Source organism: Dipodomys ordii, unplaced genomic scaffold (genome assembly GCF_000151885.1).
Source record: "Dipodomys ordii isolate 6190 unplaced genomic scaffold, Dord_2.0 Scaffold64, whole genome shotgun sequence".
Lineage (NCBI taxonomy): Eukaryota > Metazoa > Chordata > Mammalia > Rodentia > Heteromyidae > Dipodomys > Dipodomys ordii.
This window is the reverse complement of record NW_012267280.1, coordinates 4,452,453-4,466,325: the sequence shown is the minus strand read 5'-3', so window position 1 is coordinate 4,466,325 and position 13,873 is coordinate 4,452,453. Positions and strand designations below refer to the sequence as shown.

At 46.0% G+C, this 13,873-nt stretch overlaps 1 protein-coding gene across 2 annotated transcripts in view; it reads right to left on the bottom strand.

The window, feature by feature from the left end:
* LOC105990474 (PWWP domain-containing protein MUM1) overlaps positions 1-13,873 on the bottom strand; it is a 29,596-nt gene that overhangs the window by 5,603 nt on the left and 10,120 nt on the right. For both annotated transcript variants that reach the window (XM_013022911.1, XM_013022912.1), the window contains exons 7-13: positions 13,043-13,113; positions 8,940-9,016; positions 8,213-8,273; positions 4,392-4,467; positions 3,931-3,981; positions 2,457-2,893; positions 550-638 (exon numbers count right to left, since the gene is read on the bottom strand). In XM_013022911.1, coding sequence (XP_012878365.1) covers positions 550-638; positions 2,457-2,893; positions 3,931-3,981; positions 4,392-4,467; positions 8,213-8,273; positions 8,940-9,016; positions 13,043-13,113 — 862 coding nt within the window. The remainder of the gene's footprint in view (positions 1-549; positions 639-2,456; positions 2,894-3,930; positions 3,982-4,391; positions 4,468-8,212; positions 8,274-8,939; positions 9,017-13,042; positions 13,114-13,873) is intronic.

Genomic DNA, 13,873 nt, shown 5'->3' with positions numbered 1-13,873 from the left:
CCCTGTCTGTTCCCTAGCAAGGCCTGGCAGCATGCCCAGAGGCGGATTAGGGGTCTGGGGGCCAAAAATCCCAGGGTGGCTAAATGCCAGTGGAGAAAAACATCTTGATCACAGCATTCTCTCTCCAGACAGGGACCAAGACTACTTCTTAATCTTATTCTGTTTTCTCAAACAGCCATAGGCTGAAAACAGGTGGGGCAGAAAGTCTAAAACACACACTCCATCCTGTCAGAAGAAGATAATAGAGAGGGACTGCCAAGCACGCGACCACTCCAGCCAGGGCCTGCTGCAGAACTGGATCTTCTGGGTGGTTTCCTCTGGGCTTGCTGTAGTAACTGTCTGCTCTGGACCAATCCCTAAGACTCAAATTCACTGCCTACCCCAGCTTAGACTTCTGACTTCACGGGTCCCTGCAGGACTCCTTGGCCATGTGCTAAATAAAATTGGTTAGATTTATACAACAGGCCCAGTACCCACATATCTGGGCCACCTTGTGGGTTAGAGATGGCCCTGGAAATGAAAACCCCAAAGGGCTTGAAAACAGCCTACCGGTAGCCGAGCAAAGGTCCCTTTATGTACTTCTCCTCAGCTGTCTTGTAGTCCACAGCGTCCACGGCAGCAATTGCACAGATAATGGCCTGCAAGAAGGCATGGTGAGGCCAGACAAAGTAGCTCAGTCCTGTCATCCAAGCTACTCGGGAGGTGGAGATTGGTAGGATCGTGATTCCATGCCAGCTCAGGCAAAAAATTAGCGAGACCTCATCTCAACTAGCATGATGGCACACTGTGAGGGAGATATGGGTAGGAGGATTATAGTCCAGGCTGGCTCCAGGCAAAAACATAAGACCCTTGTCTGACCAAGAACTAAACCAAAAAGAAGTGCTCTGCAGTTAATAGGAAAGTCCCAGCACAGGACACACTACATGAGAAATCCACAAGCTGGTATGCCTCCTGTCACCTCCAGTTATGGCCTGGCTTACGGCTCAAAGCCACCAACACAATCCATGATCTCTTCTCACAGTGAGGTCCTGAATTAAATCAAGGAAGCCCTCTTTTGGACCAGAGACTAGAGTTCACATCACTGAAGACAGACAGTAAAAAGCAATGACCCAAATATACAGGAGCAGTTTTGAAAATCTGTAAGCTTACTGTGAAAACAAACCTAAATGACACAAGAGTAAATTGAATACACAACAGGCGCCTGATACCATTGTTAGTGTTCACATAAAATAACAGTATTGCAATTATGGCAAAGCAACTCGAGTCCTCGTGATTCAAGACAGGCTCTCCCCGACTGGGCCAGCTCATTCTCTGGGGGTATCCTAGGTACCGCACATGCTGGGCAGTGTCCCTGGCTTCTACGCGGCACATGCCAGAGGCATCTAGTCACGACAGCCACAATGTCCCAAAGATACTGCCCAGGATCACTGTTTTAGATCTATGTACTAAGGTTATATATGCATGTATTCAATGAATGTATTTATTTTTTTTCTGCTGGTACTGGGGCTTGAACTCAAAGCCTTGTGCCCTTACTCATCTTTTTTGTCATGGCTGGCACTCTACCATTTGAATCATGCCTCTGGTTCAGCATTTGGCTGGCTAATTGGAGATGGGGTCTTACAGACTTTTCTGTCTGGCTAGCTTTGAAATGCAATCTTCCAGGTCTCAGCCTCTTGGATAGATAGGATTCCTGGCATGAGCCATTAGCATTAGCCATACTGCAGTATGGTTAAAAGAGAAGCTTATGGTTTTATATTTTCCTCAAAAATATAACACAGGGGGATGGGCACTTGGGAGCCCTTTGTGTAATATATGTTTTTTTTTTTTTCCTTTTTTTTTCTGTCAGTTTGGGGCTTGAACTCTGGGGCCTGGGCACTGTCCCTGAACTCTTCAGCTCAAGGCCAGTGAGTGCTCTACCACTTGAGCCACAGCACCACTTCCTGTTTTCTCATAGTTAATTGGAGACGAGTCTCACAGACTTTCTTGCCCGGGCTGGCTTTGAACCGTGATCCTCACATCTCAGCCTCCTGAGTAGCTAGGATTACAGGTGTGAGCCACTGGTACCCGGCCCTTTGTATTATTTTATTTTTGTATCTTTTTGAAAATTTCCACAAATATTAGGTCAAAGAAAAAAATGTTTTTGATGGACTTCCTACCTTTTGGACAGATACTAAACCACTCTAGCCATGCTCAGTTGTTACTCTGTTTTTCAGATTGGGTCTCATGCTAACTTTGCCTGGTACAACCCTGGACAGAAATCCTCTTACTTACCTCTGCCTCCTGAGTCACTGAGATGATTGAGGTCAAATAATTTGAAACCAGAGGATGTACTCTGCAAACTGTGGCCACCCACCAGCTTCTAGAGCAGCCTTTGTTTTCACTCCTAACCCAGTCTGAATCCCAGCTCCAGTTCTGAGCATGAACACAGCCTCACCTCCAGGCCCTTGCCAGCTCACCTCTGGCAGAAGCACATCCAGAATGAACCTGATCCTGTCACCATTGATCCTCGTCAGCATCTCACTGTCTATCTCTTGGTAGACACCCTGCAGGTACTTCACCACCCGGTCTAGCTGCTCCTCATCCTCTAGGTAGGTCTCCACACAGGTCACATACTGGCTGGAGTTCAAGAATGTTTTTAGCCACCTTGATGGCTTCCTGCTTTTCAGGATGGCCCGCAGGTGGCTCTCTGCACCCTTGGCCTTCACAATATACTCCACCAGCTTCTGGTTGGCCCGGTCACGAGCAGCACGGGAGCGGTCAGGCAGCACCTTCCTGCAGGGCTGTCGTCGTCCCATAGGGCTGCCCACCTCCTGCTCCTCGGAGTCCCTCTTGCTCAGCTGAGGAAAGCTGGCCCCCAGTACGTCCTGCTGGATGGACTTCCTCACAGGATAACCTGCAATGCAAACATCAGTGACAATTGGATTGTATTCCTGTGCAAGAGCCAGCCTAAGTACCAAATCTGGAATCTCAATCTGGAAGAGGTGGAAGGCAACACTCAGAGGCACATAGCAGGAGAGCCTCATGTTCCCCAGATGCCCCTGAGGTGGGATTTTTAAGTTTCCAAGCACCTTTTGTTTAACAGGATCCCTGATTTTTCTCCATGAACAGTGTCCTTTAGTAATGTTTAACCCATTCAGAGAAACACAGACATATAACAGCTCTAGCGCTGCAAAAGAATCATCTTTTCCCTGGGTGTTGGTGGCTCACACCTGTAATCCTAGCTACTCACGAGGCTGAGATGATCTGAGGATCACGATTCAAAGCCAATCCAGGCAGGAAAGTCGGTAAAACTCTAGTCTCCAATAAACCACTAGAAAACTGGAAGTGAAAGCCGGAAGTGGCGCTGTGGCTCAAGTGGTAGAGTGCTAGCCTTGAGCTGAAGAGCTGAGGGACAGCACCCAGGCCCAGAATTCAGGCCCCATGACCAGACCACCCCCCCAAAGAAAAAAAATATATATATATTAGAAAACTGGAAGTGGTGCTGTGGCTCAAGCAGTAGCACACTGGCCTTGAGCTGAAGAGTGCAGGGACAGTGCTCAGGCTCAGAGCTCAAGCCCCATGGCTGACAAAAAAAAAAAAAAAGAAAAGGAATCATCTCTTCACTCTCCCATACTTCAGTGACCCAGAGGAACAAAAATTCATTCTAGTTCGTAATTGCAAATGCCAGATCTATCATGAAAAGCACTTAAAATCCTACTCTAAAGTAGGATTTCGATAGGGAGAGTAGGACATGTGTAGGGACAGCCCTGACACACCTCAGGGAACCTCAGGGGGCAGAATAAAACCATGTCAGGGTCACAGGGCTCTGTTAAGGATGTGGTGGCACCCAAGATTATAGCTCTAACCTTATAGCCTCATCCTTAGAGGATAATTATTTCTCAAGGGCAAACACACCGAGTGTGGGTCTCACAGATGTGCTTTTACACTTACTGATGTTAGCAGCATAATATTCCAGGAAAGAACCAGCAAAGGAGCCACAGCCTGCGCAGGGGTGGAAGACATTATAATTAGACAACAGGTACTTTTCAGGGTCTTTGGTTTAGTATATCTCCTGGAATTTTTCTACTCCGACTTGTGAGGGCTTTGTGGGACACACTCTAAGGAATTTGGGGTGAGAGTCACCTAATTAATAAAAATTGCAGACTCAGGTTAGGTGGAAACCAGTGCTCACTGAAGTGACCTAACCTTCTGTGTTCACATCTGTCTCTAAAAGGGACCGGATGCCCTGGGCTTGTCCGATCAACAGAAGGGTCTGGAGCCAGGGATCACATTCCTTGGGCTTCAGTGAGCCCCTGGGAGGACTTTGGGGCCGGTGCTCACTACTTAGCTCCTTTGTCCCAGTGTGCTAAATCATGCGTGTCTCTCTAGTCCCAGGGTATAGCCCCACATACCTAACCGCACCCGGTAGTCAGTGATGAGGGACACACACCAGCCAATGGCCTGATCGTAGTCCTCCTTGGCTTTGTCCTAAAAAACAAATAGCTGGGCTTTAGTGTGTTTAAAGACTGTGCCGCGGGCTAGGAAGGTGGCTCAGTGGTAGAGCGCTTGCCTTGCATGCATGAGGCCCTGGGTTAGATTCCTCAGCACCACATAAGCAGAAAAAACAAGCTGGAAGTGGCACTGTGGCTCAAGTGGTAGAGCACTAGCCTTGAAATGAAGAGCTGAGGAACAGTGCCCAAGTCCAGAGTTCAATCCACAATGGACACCCCCCCGCCAAAAAAAAAAAAGACTGTGCCGCAGTCCCAGGCCCCACTAGGCAGCCTTGAGCAACCTTCAAACTTGTCTGCATTTGCCATGCAGGGATTCCCAAGGTCAAACAGAGCAATACTCAATACTGTGGCCACTCGTATCCCCACTGGCTTGGGAACAACTCTCTAGAGACGACAGCAGACGAGTATTTCCAGTGTAGCCAACATGGTCATTAAATGGACTTTTTTTTTTTGGCGGGTCCTGGGGCTTGAACTCAGGGCCTGGGCACTGTCCCTGAGCTACCACTTGATGCATAGCACTACTTCCGGCTTTTCCTGTCTATATGGTACTGAGGAATTGAACCCAGGGCTTCAGGCTTACTAGGCAAGCACATTACTATTAAGCCACATTCCCAGACCCACATCATCTTTTTAATAATAATTTTAAAATTTAAATTAAAACACAAAAAAATAGGATATTTTCTCTTTTTTTCTTTTCTCTCTTTTTTTGTTGGTTGTGGGGCTGGGTGCTATCCCTCAGCAATTCATTTCATAGGCTAGCACTCTACCACATGAGCCACAGGGCCACTTCCAGTTTTCTGGCAGTTAATGGGAGATAAGAGTCCCATGGACTTTCCTGCACAGGCTGGCTTTGAACTGCAATCCTCAGATCTCAGCCTCCTGAGTGGCTAGGATTACAGGCGTGAGCTACCGGCACCCAGCTAAAAATAGGTTATTTTCACAATATCAAAAAAAAAAAAAAAAAGTGGTACAGCACTTACCTGGCAAGTGTGAGGCCCTTGGTTCTAACCCAAGTATTACAAAAAGAAAGAAAGAAAAAGAAAAAGAAAAAACGGAAAGAAAAAGAGGCAAGCTATGAAAATGATTCTTCTCAATGATCCGTGTACCTGAAGATATCAACTTGCCTGCTCATAAAATGCTGGAAGATGAGCGACCCCAAAAAGGAAAGGGATACTGCCCAGGGCCTCCCTGTTCTCACCCAAAAATGAGGATGATACCTTGATTCTGTCTACCTCTTGCTGCTGTGAGTGTCCCCCAAATGCCATCCATCAGTCACACACTTTCCAGCCTGGGCTGACAGAACTGGATCCCTCAGATCTTAGCCTCCTGAGTAGCTAGGCCTACAGTCATGAGACACCAGCATCGAGCTACCTCAGATTTTTTTATGTGCAGAGGATGGAACTCAAATCCTATACATGCTAAGCCCACTGAGCTCCATCGACCTCACTCACTTAAGTAAAAGGAACGTTAACCTCCTCTGTCAACTGACTACACTGTGGAGCTGAACTTTCTTTTCTCAGGGAAAAGAACATTCTCTGAGACCAGGTTACTGCAAGGAGGAATAGGCTCATTTTCTCATAGCCCAGATTTTTTTTTTTAATAAACCCACCCTTTGTATGCTTCAGACACATGTATTTAAGAGCTGTAAGATTCTAATGCAACACTATGCCCAGCACTTTAGAGCCCATGTTCAAATCCCAAATGCAGAATGGATGCTGAATAAGTTGTCAGCTCAGGGTTGGAAGAGGTCCTGTTCCTCTCCCACCACACATAGATTTGTACCCTAGGGAATAGAGAAGCTCAAGCAGCAACTGATAGCCCTCTGCCAACACCAGGATCAGTAGACCTATCTGCCTGACAGCTGGGGGGGGTCCAAGTTATAAAGAGTAAGTGATAAGAAAAAAGAGACAAACAACAATAACAAAAAGCCAGCACTGGTGGCTCACATCTGTAATCTTAGGTACTCAGGAGCCTAAGATCTAAAGAGTGAGGTTTGCAATAGCCCAGGCAGGAAAGACCTGAGACTCTTTTGTTGTTGTTGTTGTTGTTGGTCATGGGTTTGAACTCTGTGCCTGGGAGCTGTCCCTCAGCTCTTCAGTTCAAGGAAAGTGTTCTACCACTTGAGCCACAGCATCACTTCTGGTTTTCTGGTGGTTTATTGGAGATAGGAGTCTCACAGTCTTTCCTGCCCGGGCTGGCTTTGAACCACAATCCTCAGATCTGAGCCTCCTGAGTAACTAGGATTACAGGCGTGAACCACCAGTGCCCAGCTAGACTGTGAGACTCTTCTCTCCAATAAACTATCAAAAAAGCCAGAAGTGGAGCTGTGGCTCAAGTGGCAGAACTCTAACCCTGAGTAAAATAAAAGTTCAGGGACAATACCTAGGCCCTAAGTTCAAGACCCAGAACCAACCTTCCACCCCCCCTACCCCCCGCAAAAAAAAAAGAAAAAAAAAAGAAGAAACAAGGCTCACCTGTCCTGGAGGAAAGGAAACTACTGATAGACAAGGACTCAGGACACAGCTTGGACACCAACCTTCCAGATATTAAAGAAATGGAATATGGGGCTTGGGGTGAAGTGAAACTCAGTGGCAGAGTCAGGTGAACAAACTTGAGGTGGCTAGCATAGCCTTCTAAATTTCCCAGGATACACATAATGCCCACAGGGTCCCTGGGACCCTGCCACATGGCAGAGCATCCTGAAGTCCATGGCTAGTGGAACACATAGAATGACGTTCCTTGAGGGCCTGACTATAAAGCACATTTCTGGAGAGTCAGGAATCTCTGCAAAGGCCCAGTGGAGGCTATATAAACCATGTAGCCACTAAAATCTGTCTGTTGTTATGCTGTCCCTGAGTTGTTTTTTTTTTCTCACAAGGCTAGCACTCTACCACTTGAGCCACAGCTCCACTTCTAGATTGTTGGTGGTTAATTGGAAACGAGTCTCCCTGACTTTCTTGCCTGGTCTAGCTTCAAACCTTGATCCTCAGATCTCAACCTCCTGAGTAGCTAGGGTTACAGGCATAAGCTACCAGCACCCAGCTAAAACTTTTTTTGGGTAGTGGGGTGGAGGGTCATGGGGCTTGAACTCAGGGCCTATACACTGTCCCGGAGCTTCTTTTGCCCAAGGCTAGTGCTCTACCACTTTGACCCACAGCTCTACTTCCAGCTTTCTGATGACTAATTGGAGATAAGTCCTTCCTTCCCAGGCTGGCTTTGAACTGAAATCCTCAGATTTCAGCCTCCTGAGTAGATAGGATTATAGACATGAGCCACCAGCACCCACCTTGGCCAGAACATTTTTAATGAAAAAATTAGGTGTCTGATGGATCACTGCAGTCCTGGGGACACAGCCATGTGCCCCCTGACATGTGACACCTGAGGGCCTGCTGTGCTCATGATGCTTGGCTAGGCACAGGGACACCAGCTTCCAAGGGCTCACAGCCCATTGCCCCCTCGCCCCAGGGCAGCCTCCTCTCACCATGGCTTCCCCAAGGCTCAGCTTGGTCCCCTGTAAACTGCAGTCATCCCAGGGTGGCTATGAGCATCGATGCAAATGAGTGATCCCATAGTCATCACTTGGAGTGGTGCCTGCTCTGGTTCCAGCTATTCCTTCCCCAGACGCCCACAGAACCATATGGGAGCCACACACAGAGAACACAATGACCAGTTGCAAAATAAGCCATTTACAGAAGCAAGCAAGCAAGCGATGATCCACTTACCAACAGTGTCTGTTTCTCTTTACAATCAAAGTGCTTCAGCCGCCTGAGAAACACAGTGATCCTTGATGAAGCAGAGGAAAGGTAAGGGTTAACATGCATGAGATAGACAGCGAGCAAAACTCCTTTCCTGGTAAAAGCAGTGTGGGGTAGAAGCAGCATCAGCCTCCAGTGCAGCCCTTTTCTCAACTGTCCAAAGGAGCTTATATAGCTAGGCCCCGGAGCTAATGGGGAGCAAACCAATTCTAGAAACCCCTTAGGACTTCAGAGCTGAGTTCCTACTGCACCCCACCAGCTGCTGTAAGAAACATAGAAAACCTGAGGACCAGATGAGACCAGCTGCACACAGGCCCCCAAAATGCCACTGGGACGTTAGTGCCAGCAAGTGCATTATAATAGGGAATAGCTGACAAAAGACTGATCCATGAGCCAAAAAGTAAGACCTAGGTTCAAAAAGGGTTGTGGTCACTGTGGACTAAGCTTTGTTATGATATGGGAGACGGGATCAAACACCAGCTCAGACCAGCTTGTAGAGCCATGAGTGCCTGACCGGCTTCCTTTAGCTACAGGCCTTTGTTCCTGTTGAAGGAGAGGGTCATACAGACTGTGCCACACCCTGGTAGGCTCTTGCTCAATTGCACCCCACAATCTCTTCATGCCGTGTTCCTAAGAACCATCAGAAAGTTATCTGGACCACTTGAAAAAAAAAAATCAAGAGTAGTTTCTGTACCCTCTGCCTTTTGGGTTCATGTTCCCTTCAATGAAGAGCACGCTGGCTTTCTTATCTCTCCGCCGGATGCTTTTGACCTGTCAGCAAATTCAAGAGGAAATAGTATCAGAAGCTTGCAAGTGATGGTGGGGCAGATTTCAGCTATCTCCTCTGCCAACCCTCATTTGGGATGGGGATGTGTGTGTGTGTGGGGGGGGGGGTGGAAGACATATGGCCTGGCACAGGGGAGACCCGGGCCAGGCTTGCTGCCCTCAGTCACTTTCCATAGAGCTAACAGGGTTAGATGAAGCTAGTTTTCTACTTTGGTTCCTTAATGAAAGGCTCTGCACCCACTGTGCTGTAAGCATCTGGGTCACTGCAGGCTGCTCAGGGAGCCTGGGAGCCAACCCAAGGAGGCCCAGCTCACATCTACCCTCCTTAAGGTCAACCAGATCCCAATGCCCCCAGTGTAGCACACAGAATGAAGGCAAGGAGCTCAGCCAGGCACCAGTGGCTCACGCCTGTAATCCTTACTACTCAGGAGGCTGAGATCTGAAGATCACAGTTCAAAGCCAGTTAGGGCAGGAAAATCCATGAGATAATCTTATCTTCAATAGCCACCAAAAAAGCCCTAAGTAGAGCTATGGCTCAAGTGGTAGAGTGCTAGTCTTGAGCAAAAAAGTGTAGGGACAGCACCCAGACCTTGAGTTCAAGGCCCAAAAGCAGCATGCACACTTGTACATGCATACACTGTATGCAGAGAGAGGCCAGTCTCAAGTATCACCTCTCAGGCAAGATTACCTGTTCCCACGCCCAGGGCTCCATCATGGTAGGGACTCTATGTCCCATAGAGATCCCAGAAACGAATGACAGGAAGGAAAACATTGGTAGGCATGGGGAGGGAGACCAGGAGAGGGCCCTACATGATGTCTCCCTCATAGCTGGACCACACGCTGGCCCTTAAGGATTCCAATTTAGCGGTACATTTGCTCAGGCTACACATCTTACCTAGGAGCTACTGTTCAGAATCCAATTCTGTTTCTTATATAACTAGTCAGCATGAACAAAGAGGCTTGAAGTTATGGACTAGAACCATGAAAACAACAAAAGTATGTCTTGCTGACTAACTGCTTTTTTTAAGATGGGATCTTACTATATAACCCAGGCTAGCTTAGAACTTTATGAGTCTATCAAACCGGTCTGGTGGTCTTAGGACTTGAACTCTAAGTCTGGGTGCTGTCCCCGAGCTTTCATGCTCAAGGTTAGTGCTCTACAACTTGCACCACAGCTCCACTTCTGGCTTTTGTGGTTAATTAAAGGTTAAAAGTCTCAGTTTCCTGACAGGGCTTGGGAGCTATCCCTGAATTTTATTTATTTATTTATGTTGGTCGTGGGGCTTGACCTCTGGGCTTGGGCACTGCCCCTGCGCTCTTCAGCTCAAGGCAAGCACTCTACCGCTTGAACCACAACGCCACTTCCAGATTTCTAGTGGTTTATTAGAGGTAAAAGTCTCACAGACTTTCCTGCCCGGGCTGGCTTTGAACTGTGATCCTCAGATCTCAGCCTCCTGAGTAGCTAGGATTACAGGAGAGAGCCACCAACGCCCGGCTATCCCTGAATTTTTTGCTCAAGGTTAGCACTCTACTACTTGAACTACAGCTCCATTTCCTGCTTTTTGGTAGTTAATGAACGTAAGTGTCTCACACACTTCCCTGTTCAAGCTGGCTTTGAACCGTGGTCCTCAGATCTCAATCTAGTGAGTAGCTAGGATTACAGGCACGAGCCATCTGGCTGACCTTCTAGATTTAAACATTGTTGTTTTTTGACCACACAACTAGGGCTAGAGTATGGCTCAGTGGTGTAACACTTGCCTAGCAATGTGTCAGTCCCTGAATTCTATATCAAGAATAAATATATAAAATAATCAAAATCCTGTGTGTATGCCAGAAGAGAAAGTGAGGGCTAAAAACTGAAGGAGAAAGACCCAGGAGCAACCTTAAAAAAAAAATCCTAATACTGCCGGGAGCCAGTGTACTCATGCTAATAGTCCCACCTACTTAGGAGGCTGATAGCTGAAGATTGTGGTTCGAAGCCGTTTGGGAAAACCCAAGAAACTCTTATCTCTAATTAAGCACCAAAAAACCCTGGAAGTTATGGCTCAAGTGGTAGAGAGCTAGCCCTGAGCAAAAAAAATTTCAAGAACAAGGATAATCCTAGAACAAATCATGTTACATGAGATAACCCAAGCTCAGAGACAAACGGCACATGTTTTCTCTCATACACAGAAGCAAGATCTAAAATACATCGGAACATGATAAATTATACAAGACGCTAGGCATTCACACATAGTGAGACTAAAGGGGGCTACTCTTAGAGGAGGAACCCAAAGGTGCAATGCGAATGTGCCTCTGGACATTTAAAATAATATTTATCAAATTCCAGAACTGAAAGCAATGGGGTTTTTTGTGTGTTTTGTCGTAGTCAGCGTCCTCCCTTGCCCCTGCTTTTGGTAAAGATAGTACTGTCCGTCTGTTTTTTACTTTTTGGTGTTTTCTTTCTTGTTCTTTTTTTTTTTTGTCTTGCCTGTTTGTCTTTGGGAGGGGGTAAGGAGGCCACAGAAATGGAGAGACAAAGGGTGAACAAATACGGCTGTGGTACTCAGTGGATACTATGTTGGAAATGAACTATTCAACTTAGGGGGGGTTAGGGGAGGAAAAAACGGAGACAACAAAGGAAGAGGTAACACTGCCCCCAAATAAATATTATTTACCTGACTCATGAAATTGTAACCCTTCTGTACATCACCTCAATAATAATAATTTTTTTTTAATGCTCACGAACAGTATCCAGGCCCTGAATTCAAGCCCCTGGACTAACATCAAAAAACAAAAACAAAAATACTACTGTTCTGTGGCATCTAAACATATGCAGGATGCAAAGTCAAGGCGCTTGAACTCTGGGCCTGGACACTGTCCTTCAGCTCTTCAGCTCAAGGCGTTCTACCACTTGAGCCATAGCACCACTTCCAGTTTTCTCAATGGTTTACTGGAGATAAGAGTCTCATAGACTTTCCTGCCCTGGCTGGCTTTGAAACGTGATCCTCAGATCTCAGCCTCCTGAATAGCCAGGATTATAGGTGTGTGCCTCCGCTGCCTGGCAGAAACATCTCTTTGGGGTTTGCTTTTTGTTTTCTTTTTTTGCTGTCTTCCCTTCCCTTCACCTTTTTCTTCCCTTAATCCTCTCCTCCACTTTATTTTTTTGGCAGTACTGGGGATTCAATTTACAGCTTCTTGCTGGTGCTCTATCATTTGAGCCTTACCTCCAGCCCTCTTTTTGCTGGTTCATTGGAGATGGAGTCTCACAAAATTTTCTACCCAGGTTGGCTTTCCATGTGGATTACATGCGTGAGCCACTGGTGCCTGAGTGTGTTTTAAGATAGGGTTTTGCTGTGTAGCCTATGTTGGTCTCAAACCTACAATCCTCATGCTCTTCAGCCTCCCAAGTGCTGTGATATCTCTTTAAATAAACAACAGATTTCTATCATAAAATCTAAAGTCACCAGATTTTTTTTATTTTGGGGGGGGGCCAGTTCTGGGGGTTTAACCCAGAGCCTAAGTGTTGTCTCTCAGTTTTTTCACTCAAGGCTGATGTTCTACCACTGAGCTACAACTCTATTTCTAGCTTTTCTTGATGGTTAACTGGAGATAAGAATCTCATGGACTTTCTTTCCCAGCTGGTTTTGAACCCTTATCCTCAGATCTCAGCCTCCTTGAAAAACCAGGATTATAGGTATGCAGTTACGCCACTTAAATTCACCAGCTTTAATGGAAGAAAATCTTGGTATGCACATAAAATGAATAAATTGCTAGTATTTCTCTCAAATAGGTTTGTCTAAGTCTGCTTGGTACAAATTTGACAAGTGAACCTCACATTAAACGGTAGCCAAAAGAGCAAACTTTCTGTTAGATCAATGTGAATCTGGTTTTATTTTCCTTATATAACGTCCCCCCCAAACCCCCCTCCCAACCACCCACTTTTCTAGTAGTAACAAAACCCCCAAAATCTGCCTACGCAAAGGATGAGGGGACCTGGCTTTACACCGATGGAGTTGAGGGTACTCTTACCACAGCCGGCCAATACGGGTACTTTTGGTATTTAAGCCAGACTAACATTCCTACTTCAAATGATTGTGGTTCTAGAATGAAAAGAAAAACAGAAAAGGTCAAGACAAGTCAGAGCCATATCAAGCAATAAACGTAACAACTTGAAACAAGAAAATTTGGAGGCATATATAACCCGTGTCGCCAGAGTCTAACTGTCAACTGTGAGACCAAGAGGCAGACGGCAGTGGTACAGTGTGGTTTCCTGGTTCTATGGTCAATGTGCTAATAGGAAGAAAAGACAAATGCTCTCTGTGCTGTACATGCAATTTCTCTAAGTCTAAAATCATTCCAAATTCACACTTCAATATCACACGCACACATATACACACATACAAAAAGAAAAAAGAAAAGGAAGAAAAAGGAAAAGAAAAAGAAAACTTAAGAAAACAAGTGTGGTTCAGGCTGAGATGAAGCTCAATGGAGGAGTGCTTACTCAGTGCTCTGAATATGTATAAGGCCCCAAGTTTGTCCTTAGTACTACAAAGATAAATAAAATAAGAGTGGGATACAAAGCACAAGTGAGGTAATTGCTAATAAGCAGAAAAAAATAATTTCAAAGAAACTCACCTGAAAACCTAAGATCTTAAAATAGGGGGAAAATTAAGCCGTGAAATAACTACAAAATTGTTGGTGAATAGAATTATTTAACTATATTTTTTTGCCTGCTCCTCTTAATTCTAGGATAAGGGAATAGTTTAAATCTTTAAAAATCAAATGGCAGGAAGGGGTGACATTGTCCAAAAAAACAGAAATGTACTCATTACCTGACTTCTGGAACTATAACCCCATTCT